Here is a 10,015-nt window from a genome sequence, read left to right as displayed (position 1 = left end):
CTATTACATTCATATTATATTTCCCTGTTTTGTACAAACACGTTGAAGTCAGCACTAAGAGGATTACGTTTATGGCGCACCAATCTCTGCCCAAATGGGCTGACTAAAAAAACTCTTGTTAAACAGTATTTTCTCTAATGCCTGTTGCTTTTCTTCCCTGCCACAGTGCTCCGACATCCATGCAGGCTCCCTAAATCCACCCTCCTCGTGAGCTTTCAGATCAGGACTCTTCCTCCCTCCACCCCCTCCGGATCCTTTAATACAGCTGAAGATGAACATTAGCGCTTGGTTCAACTGCACTGGAAAGGGAAAGGGCAGATTCATCAAAATCTTTATACCTCCATAGAAAAATGTAGCCTTTTGCCTTTCCTCGAGTGAATGCCTTTTCTAGAGGGTATTCATTAGGGCTTGGGTCTGTTTTTGCAGACAGCTCCACAGATGTTGACATTTTTTTTCTTTGCTGGGTTAAGACGCCTTCTATAGGCTTTCATTCTTCATTTGTTACTTCTTTATTATCAGGGGGGGAGAAAGGGGGGGTTACCCTTTTTTTTTTTCCCTTCTTCCTTTCTTCCCGAGGAGTTGACTCTGCTCTCTGAAGAGAGCAGTGCTCGCAGCCTCATTATGCTCCTGGCCCTTTCTCAGTGCTGCAGGGCCATTGTGGTGAGCAGCAGGTAGCGGTGGCACCGCAGGGTCAGTGCTGCTTTGTGTGCCCACAATGGGAAGAGTCGGGCGCACGGCCGTACCTGGGCTCCTGTGCCCAGGTGCTGGGGAAGGGTTTGTGGAGAACCATTGCCCAGCACAGGGGAGGAAATAACGCTGGAATAAAATAAAGGAGGGAATGATGTGTTGGGTCTGCTGGGTATGGCTGGGTATGTCACCCTGTGGTGACACCACTGCCTGCAAACTGAGCTGGGAGGTGCCTGCATTACAGTTCCCAAAGGAAGCGTGCTGTGTTTCTGGAGATATTTGCCCCAAAATATTGCCAGGAGGGATGCAAGCATCGGTAAAGGCATCATAGCCCAAGTGGCACTTCAGGGCTGGAACTAAGGAGCACAGAGGTAATGGTCCCAGCCACTCACAGATGGGCTCATTGTGTCGCTGTGCATTATCTTGGGGAAAAGAATAGCTCCAGCTCTGAGAGCCTCCTGCCTCTTCCCACACTGTCCCAAATGACAGCCGCAGGTCTGCAGAGCTGCATGGGGCAGCAGCGATCTTTATCCAGCCACGCAGCAGAGCTCCAGCGTCCTGCTGGCAGAAATTTGTCTGCAAATTCCCCCACATTGAAAGCAGCCTCAGACACGGGCCGGGGCGAGGACTTGATTAGGGCTGGGGCAGGCAGCGTGGGGAGCAGTGCTCCAGCCCTTAACCTCTCCTTGGGAGCCCACGGAGCTGATGCTGTCACTGCTTCTGGGGCTCTGTAAGAGCACAGCAGCTTAGCTCTGGTCGCGCTGGAGCAGAGCTGTGAGCATTGGGGTTTACAGCCCAGAAAATCCGGGCTCCAAAGGGCTCACCCCCATGGGGGAAGGAGGCGTTCCGCCCTGCCCAGGGCCACTTTTATGCCATTGTGCCTTTTCAGCGTTGCATTAAGGCGGCCAAAGAAGGGGGATTTTTAATGGTTCCGCGGGAACAAAGCGGGAACATCGGGCCCAACTTCATTACAGAATCATCTGAAACGCTTGAGGAGTGTTTCCCACTAATTATCATAAATAGCCGAAAAAAATCTTTCACTCCCAAAGCAGGTTCCATCTGCCCCGCCGTGTTTTCTCACCTCCACTTCAAACAGTGCGGCTGTGCCCCCGCACAAAGGGGAGACCCCATCCCTGCTCCCCTCGCACACGGGCACTCTGAAGAAATACAAACAGGCCGCAGATTAACATCGCTCCTTTGCGCCTTAAACAAACAGGCAGCTTCTGCCCCTACGGGGAGCCTCAAGAAGATGTGCTGAGCTCGCCGTGCCCTAAGCGCACACGCAGCTCCTGTGCCCAGCCATCAGAGGTGCCTGGGAAGGCATGGTCCTGCTGGGATGTTACAGGGCACAGGAGGGTGGCTGTAGAGGTGCTGCTGTCAAACCCACGGACCTGTGGGCAAACACCTCCGGCTTGACCCCATCTTCATGGATAACGATAATTAATAGGGGAGCAGACATGCCTTGTGTCTCCGAAGACCTTTTAAGATGTGATTATGTTGTGCTAATCTCACCTCCAAGCACTTCCATGTTTAGGCTGCACCAGGCCATTAAATATCGCCAAACCCAAGGAGCCCCCCTGCCATCTTGAGCAGCCGGCCCTGCTTTCAAACCCTCTAAATCAAGCACAGAGCAGAGCCCATATGGGCTGCCAGGAAATAGGCTCCCTTCCCTCATCTGCGTCTCATTAGCACAGTGCCAGGCTCCGGGGCTGCACGCTCTGTCCTGCGCAGATGTGCTGCCCCGCACTTGCCTCCTGTATTTCACAGCCGTCGTCGGGACTTCAAGGAGCAGCTGAGGAGCAGTAACACTGCACAGGCTCAGCAAAGCGGATATCCAAGTCCCTAGTGCACAGCCACAGGTATGTACCCTAATGCAAAGCGCCAGCCCCTGCTTTGCTCTGGCACAGTGTCAGCAAGAAGCTGCCCCGGGGTCTGGAAAACAAGATTTACAATTGCATCTCCATTTTTTCACCAGGCTGCTGCCTGCAGGACAGTGTGCAGTCCTGTTGCTGCCCCATCCTCTGACCACTCGCACCAGCTGGTTACCCTGTGTTGCTGGTGGGCACTGAAGTGACAGTGAGGACAGCCCTGGCATGAAAACATCGCTTTGGTTGTGTGCAGTAGAGCTGCCGGGGAGGCTTTAATATTTGTGAGGATGAAACTGAGAGTGCAGGGAAGAGGTCAGAGCGTTGTGTACTACTGTTGGCACGTCCCATGGAGCTGGGCAGAGAAGCAGTTGGGATGCCTTGCACCACACAGGCACCCACCAGCAATGGAGAGATTCAGCAGGATCCCTACCGGCCTCCAGCCCGTGCCCTGGGGTGTGCACCCCGTGGCAGACCCATGGAGGGCTCCAGCTGGCGCTGGAGCGGGGTCTGCAGTACCTCGGTGCGATGTCTTCTGGCCCTGGCGGTCCCGGACGGCCATGGACAAGTTGTGGCAGCCACTGCCTGTGTCGGGATGCCACCTAGTGTCGCTTGGCAGAAGAAGGTGTCACCGGGCCGTGACACCGCGCTCATTCCCCAGGCTCACAGCATCTCCAGGCGCCGCCTGGGCGGGAATCTAAAACCTCTTGGATCCTGCGATGCCCGCCCCTGGGGGACTGTACCACTGCTATGCGCCTCTGCAGCCCGGCCTGGGTGTGTGGCATCCAGCACTTGGACACTCAGCAGCCTCACTGGTGGCACTGGGGGATCGTGGCCTTGGGCAGCATGGTAGAGGAGAAGGGTGAGCTTCACCCCCAGCAGCATTGCACACACCTGCAGCACCAGCACTGCCAGCCCGAGGGCAAGGGAGATGCGGCAGTGCCGTGGGTTGGCCCACAGGGAGAAATCTCTATGGTGGTGCCCACCTGGAGCCATGGATGGGGAGACTGGCTGGGGACTCGTGTGGCCTTGCAGTGGAGGAACATTGGATGCTGGTCTCTCTGTGAGTGCTGGAAGAGCAGGAGGCACTTGTCGTGTGATTGCTGTCCACATGGTGGTTGGAATTGGTGAGGTGGTGGGAGCTAGACTGGATAGTGCACGCTCTGGGTTGGTGACGGAGATCTTGGGCAGCACTACTGGTGATGGGGAGATTATAGACATCTTGGGTAGCGTGGATGGTAATGAGGAAACCATGGAGGTCTTGGGAAGCCCAGTTGATGATGAGATGGCAATGGAGATTTTGGGCAGCGCAGATGGTGATGGTGATGGGGCAGTAATGGAAGTCTTAGGCAGCACAGCTGGTGATGGAGTGGTAGTGGAAATTTTGGACAGCGTTGTTGGTGATGGGGTGGTGATAGAGATCTCAGGCAGCACAGATGGTGATGGGGTGGTGATGGAGGCTTTGTACAGTGATGGAGCAGTGGTAGAAATCTTGAGCAGTATGGTTGATGGTGATATGGTGATGGAGGCTTTTGAGAGCATGGTTGGTGAAGGAGCAATGATGAAGTTCTCTGTTGGCGTGGTTGGCAACATGAAGGAGGTGGCCATAGGCAATGGCATGGTTGGCAGTGCCATAATGGGAAAGGCCACTGATGACAGTACAGCCTGTGCTGCAGTGGGCACGTCTTCAGGTGGCAGCGAGGGTGGCATCCCTTGTGATGATGTGGAGGTGAGAAGTAGGGATGGGATGAAAGAAACCGAAGGAGGCAGAGTAGCTGGGCAAATTAGCTGGTTTTCCCTCAGTGATATCACTGCTTGCCCCGCCAGGTGAGGTGGAGTCTTACAGGACACTTGGGAGGACAGTTTAACTTTCTCACTGTTGCCCTGGATCCAGCTGTGCAGGTAACAGAGATTACAGTCACATCTCCATGGGTTTCCACTCAGATACAGTGAGCTGAGCCTCTTCAGGGGGTCCAAGAGTCCTCGGGGGATACTCTCTAGCTGGTTCATTCGGAGATTGAGAGTTTTCAGATTTGGGAGAGGAGCAAAGACCTCATGATCCAGAGCAGAGAGCTGGTTTGTGTCCAGCTGGAGGTCCGAGAGCTTGTTGAGCCCAGTGAAGACCCCCCTTGGCAGGGCTGCCAGCTGGTTGTGGGACAAGATGAGTTTGCCAAGAGATGTGAGGTTGACAAAGATGCCATCCGGAAGTGTGGCTAAACTGTTCCTGCCCAGGTCCAGCTCCCAGAGGTGTGGCATGGTGTCAAAAAGGCAGCAGGGGAGCTGTGCAATCTGGTTTGAACCTAGAGTCAGCAGCTTCAGTCTGTTTAAACCAAAGAAGCTGTGGGGTGGGAGAACCCTGATGAGGTTGTTGTCCAGGAGGAGTTTTTCCAGGTAGGTCAGGTTCCTCAGGAGAGTAGGTGGCAGCACTCTGAGCCTGTTCCTCTGCAGGCTGAGCTCCAGCAGCCCCCGCTGAGCATCCAGCAGCCCCTCTGGCAGGTCCTGCAGCTCGTTCTCATACAGCCGGAGGACTTGCAGCTGGGGCAGTTTGCTGAAGACATCTCCAGGCAGAATGGTGATCCTGTTTCTAGCCAGATCCAAAAATGTCAGATTGGCAAGAGAATCAAAAATACCTTCTGGAAGAGAAGGAATCGCATTGATGTGCAGGGACAGCTCTCCCAAATTCCCCAGCCCTTCAAAGAGGCCTTTGGGGATGCGTCTGATGTGGCTGTCTCTCAGCTCCAGCCTCTGCAAGTTTGGAAGGTTCTGGAAAGTGCCCAGAGCTAGTTCTTCTAAGGAGGCACCAGAGATCTCCAAATCCCTCAGTTTCTCCAAACCATCAAAGGCCCCAGATTCAACTGTCTTGATATTGTTGTTAATGAATAAAATCTTGGTCAGGTTGGGCATGTACCTGAAGGCGCCTTTCCTTATGGCAGTGATGCTGGTTTGCACAAAGATCATCTCAGAAATGAAGGACTTTGCAATCTTTGGGATCTCCTTGACATCATTTTTGGACCCTCTGTAGACCTCCTGGTAATCTTTGGGCATTTCATATGGATCTGCACCCAAGGTTTGACTTTGGCATTTGTGGGGATGGAAGCAGAGGAAGAAAAGGAAAAGGAAATGCTGCTTCATTGTCCTGGAAAAAGGGTTCCAAAAGTTGGTTATGAAGAACAACAAAATGCGAGTCCACAGTTCATGAGCTGCTCACACTGTCGTTCAGCAATCAGCAACCCTTCTATTCATGTATCACAGCAATAGAAGGAAGAGACCAACGCTTAGCAGGGCAATAGCTCACCCACACAACAGCAGCAAACACTTGCAAACCTTCACAAGCAAAGCTTCAGAGATCAGAAGTGGTCCCAGGATCAGGGACACAGGGAAATAGATCCCAGAACCGCCCCTCCCAGCACATTTTCACGTCACTTACCTGAGTGCTCCCAGACAAGTCCAGCTGTCAGCACGCTGCGCTGTGCAGGGAGTGAGGCACAGGACAAAGGGTCCCATCACCTGGGGGGATCTCCTTATCCGTGGCCAGGCATGGGGCCTGGCTTTGGGGCTGCCGGGGGAGATAACGCCCAGCACAGTGTGGGGAGCAGCCCAGGCACCCCGGCGAGGATGCAGCCTGCTCCCAGGCGTTATCTGCCTGCACCACTTGGCCATTCACATCCAGGGAAAGCCAAACTTCTCTAGACCGGCAAGGTTTTCCTTCCTCAAGAAGTAGCTGATGTAGCTTAACGGCACTGCTCCAAAGCCTTTTGTTTCACCAATAGCAAGGATGAGAGATGTGGCCCTGCCGGGCAGATACACAGCCAGCACTGGGTGTCCTGGCAGCTGGCTGTGGGCTGGTGTTGGCCGAGAGCATGAAGAGGGGCCCTGCTGGGGACACCTGGGGCTGCTGGCAGGTGTGGAGGAGCTCGTGAAGGAAATGCCCTGTTTGATTCGGGGAATTGTTTGAAATGACAAGCAACGAAATGCTTCCTAGGACGAACTGCAGTTAAACATTTCCTTTTTTGTTTTCGCTTGCTCTTATTTATGTTCAGCTAGTGCTTCGCCTGGCTCTGTTTCCAGGCAAATGGCAAAGCACACCGCGTTCTCCCATGCGTCTCACCGCGTTCCAGTGCCGACCCCGTGAGGCTCGCGCTCCACGCACGGTTCCAGCCTGCACAGCCGGGCGGGCGCCGTCGTTCCCGGGCCGACCCCTCGCTGCCGGTGCCCGGATCGCCCCGGCCCGTCGGCCACGAGGTGGAGCCTCAGCACCGCACGGCACGGTACGGCCGCAGCGCCGTCGGGGCGAAGGGCTCAGCTGGGACCGGGCACCCGGCCGCCGCCGGCAGCAGCAGCCGGCAGCAGCGCCCGCGTGTGTTTGGGCAGCGGGACATCAGGGCACCCAGGCACGTCCCCACGCGATCGCAGCCGCTTTACGTGCATCTTTCCACCCTCTCTTGTGGGAAATGGCTGCACACGGGTAATTAATATCTACTTTTTAATGATATTTGAAATACACGAGGAGTGTGTGGCTGGGCTGGGCGAATAAATGCTGTTAGCAGTCCCGCTCCTGAGACTGGTGACCTCGGTGGGGACATCAGAGCAGAAAACGTCGTCATTCCCCAGGCTGAAATCGCTGCACCAACCCGCTGAGCACGAAGCAGAGTGCCGTGCCCTAAGGCGCAGCAGGGACACCAGGTGCCACATCCTTCTCTCCATCCCGCACCGTGACCAGGATGCTGACCCGCAGTGTGCCGCAGGAGGAGCGCAGCACCCAGTCACCCTGGTACTTGGGCCCCAGCCGTGCTGTCTCCCCAGGAGGAGGAGGAGGAAGGCGAAGGCTGAGCTGCTGGCAGCTCGTGGCATTGCAGGATATATGCAGGGTGCCCTCGGGGTCGCTGTAGATGCACTGCCCTGGTGTGCCCTCCCCAGGCGTCTGGTCCCGGCCCTGGTGGCGAGCACACACCTGCGGCCGGAGGGTCACCTCCAGGAGGGGCCGTCCCATGAGAGCAGCAGGGCCGGTGCAGGAAGCTTGCAGGTGGATTAGGGGCTCGGCAAACACCTGCAGCCAGCTCAGCAGGTAGGCGAGGCGGCAGTCACACACCCAGGGGTTGCTCTCCAGCCCCACGCGCACCAGCTCCTCGTTGGTATCGAAGAAGCCCGTGGGCAGGTGGGACAGGCGGTTGTGCTCCAGTCCCAGTGATGTCAGGCGGGGCAGCTCATCCAGCAGCCCAGCAGGCAGCACGGAGAGGTTGTTGCGGCCCAGCTGCAGTGCTGTGAGCTCTGCCAGCCCATGGAAGGCCTCAGCAGGAAGGTGGGACAGGGCGTTGTGCTCCAGCGCCAGGCTCTGCAACGCCGATAGGTTGGCAAAGAGGCCCCTGGGCAGCGTCTGCAGGTGGTTGCGGGCCAGCGAGAGGTGCAGGAGGAATGGGGTGCCCTGGAGGAGGGCAGCAGGCAGCTGGGCCAGGCGGTTCCCCTCCAGACTGAGGGAGGTAAGGTTGGTGAGGCCAGAGAAGGTTGCAGGGGCCAGGCTGCCCAGGGCGTTGTGTTGCAGCTGCAGCCGCCGCAACCCCGCCAGCCCAGTAAAGGCACCAGGTGGCAGCTCCACCAGCAGGTTGCCATCCAGGTGCAGCTCGGCCAGCTGGGTTAGTGTTACAAAGGCACGGGGTGGCAGCCGTGCCAGCATGTTGTTGCTCAACTTCAGGACGTGCAGAGCAGTGAGAGGGGCCAGTAGTCCCTCAGGCAGCTCAGCCAGCACGTTCTGAGAGAGGTCCAAGGCCTGGAGATGTTGCAGGGGGTGGAAGATGTCACGGGGCAGTGCCTTAATCCTGTTTCCCTGCAGGCGCAGGTCCTGCAGGCTGCCCACAGAGGTGAAGAGCTCCGGGTGCAGAGAGCAGAAGGCATTGGAGCTGAGGGACAGCAGGGTGAGGCTGGGCAGCCCCTTCAGCAACTCTGGGCTGATGGATGGGAGCGGGTTTCCCGACAGCTCCAGCTCAGCCAGGCCGGGCAGCCCGCGGAAGGCGCCGGGCTCCAGCTCCTGGATGTTATTGTTGATGAACACCAGTTTGGTGAGGGCAGTGCTGGGGCCCAGCACACCGCTCCGGATGTGGCTCAGGGCCGTCTCCACAAAGAAGAGCTGTGTGGCATTGCCAGGCAGGCCCGCTGGGATCTCCCTCATCCTCTCCTCTGAGCAGAAGACGCTGGCACGGCCATAGCACTGGCAGGGCAGGGGGCAGGGCGAGGGCAGCCCCCAGACCAGCAGGGCCCCCAGTCCCAGCACGGCAGGGAGCAGCTCGCTGCACTGCAGGAGGAGCGTGGCCTCAGCCCCTGCTGCAGGGCAGCTGGGCCCGCTGCGCTCGGCTGAGTGGTAGTGTTCCTAATTGCTCATCCAACACTTCCTTTTGAAATAACGTTCTGGAGCCTGAGCTCCTGCTAAGGGCACATGCCTGCACACGTGCAAGGGCTGAGCTGGAACACCCCATGGTGCTGTGCTCATGGTGAGCAGCACAGTGCTGCGATGGGGATCCTGCCACACCACGGTGGCATCCACATGGAGATGCCTGCAGCTGGGGGGGTTCTGGCCTTATGGCAGTGCTGCAGGGCAGTGTTGGGCCCAACCTTCCCTCCCAACACCCGAAGTGGTTCCAGCACTCCCTACCTGCCCTACACCCCTGTCCTGAGTCCCACAGCCTACAGCTGCCACTTACCGAGAGCGGCATCACAGGGACAACCACCGCAGGGAGCACACAGCCTGTTGCGAGGAGTGAAACTCTCCAAGAAGGGAAGATGTGTCCTGGGGCGGATGTGGAGGCAGCTGACAACATGTTCCTGCTGGGGTGGAGCTGCCCCTTTCCGCTTATCAGCAACAACAACCCGTGTCCTTGGAGCACTCCAAAAAACAGCCCAGCCCCTGGGAGCAGAGGTGAATCCACATGGGGTGCAAGGGCAGCAGCCACAGGCAGGCATCCCAGTGGGGAATCACAGCCATGGCCCCAGCCATGCCCTGGGGTTGTGGCACTGGGTCCACACCAAACACAGTGTGCCCACATGCAGCAGCCCAACAGGAATGTCCTTGGGCTCTATTGGCCTCATTGAGACATGAGACTGGCAAGAGTTCCTTGCCCAGAAGAGAGGACCAGCACAGAGAGGAAGAAGAGCAACATTCTAGTGCAGGGGAACACCTCAGGGCCATTGTGCTATGGTTCAGAGGGCAGGGCCATTAGTGAAGGCACCCTTGGAAGACCTGCTCTGTGCAGCATTGTGTCAGGAAGATTGCCAAGGTCTCAATGAGTCCTCCAAGAGCTGTCATGCTGCAGTGGAATGGCTAAGCCCTCCTTCACCCCAGCCCAGCTGGGCTGTGCAGCCATGATACACTCACCCTGTCCCAGCAGCCTGCATGGGCTTATTCTCACCATGAAAAAATCACTTGAGAGAGGCACTAATTGAAAGCTCCTCTCCCTGCTGACTTGTACCAAGGG

At 57.0% G+C, this 10,015-nt stretch overlaps 2 protein-coding genes across 3 annotated transcripts; both read right to left on the bottom strand.

Annotated features, from left to right (window-relative positions):
• Positions 1-5,810, bottom strand: LOC128082649 (carboxypeptidase N subunit 2-like). Its single transcript, XM_052686998.1, has one exon. It carries the CDS (start codon positions 5,682-5,684, stop codon positions 3,216-3,218), a length of 2,469 nt encoding a protein of 822 aa, XP_052542958.1. The 5' UTR covers positions 5,685-5,810; the 3' UTR covers positions 1-3,215.
• Positions 5,811-7,021: 1,211 nt separating this feature from the next.
• On the bottom strand, positions 7,022-9,401 carry CPN2 (carboxypeptidase N subunit 2). 2 transcript variants are annotated; one of them, XM_052687000.1, is made up of 2 exons: positions 9,245-9,401; positions 7,022-8,838 (listed from the first exon to the last, which is right to left on the bottom strand). In XM_052687000.1, the coding sequence occupies exons 1-2, from the start codon at positions 9,359-9,361 to the stop codon at positions 7,213-7,215; spliced, it is 1,743 nt and encodes a 580-aa protein (XP_052542960.1). In that variant the 5' UTR covers positions 9,362-9,401; the 3' UTR covers positions 7,022-7,212. The 2 variants fall into 2 exon arrangements, with proteins under 2 accessions (XP_052542960.1, XP_052542961.1); XM_052687001.1 differs by having other exon boundaries at positions 7,022-8,574; positions 9,245-9,400.
• Positions 9,402-10,015: the final 614 nt, after the last annotated feature.

The sequence above is a fragment of the Tympanuchus pallidicinctus genome, unplaced genomic scaffold (assembly GCF_026119805.1).
Source record: "Tympanuchus pallidicinctus isolate F22 unplaced genomic scaffold, pur_lepc_1.0 scaffold22, whole genome shotgun sequence".
Lineage (NCBI taxonomy): Eukaryota > Metazoa > Chordata > Aves > Galliformes > Phasianidae > Tympanuchus > Tympanuchus pallidicinctus.
The sequence above is the reverse complement of the archived record's forward strand: the minus strand, read 5'-3'. Positions and strand labels throughout refer to the sequence as shown.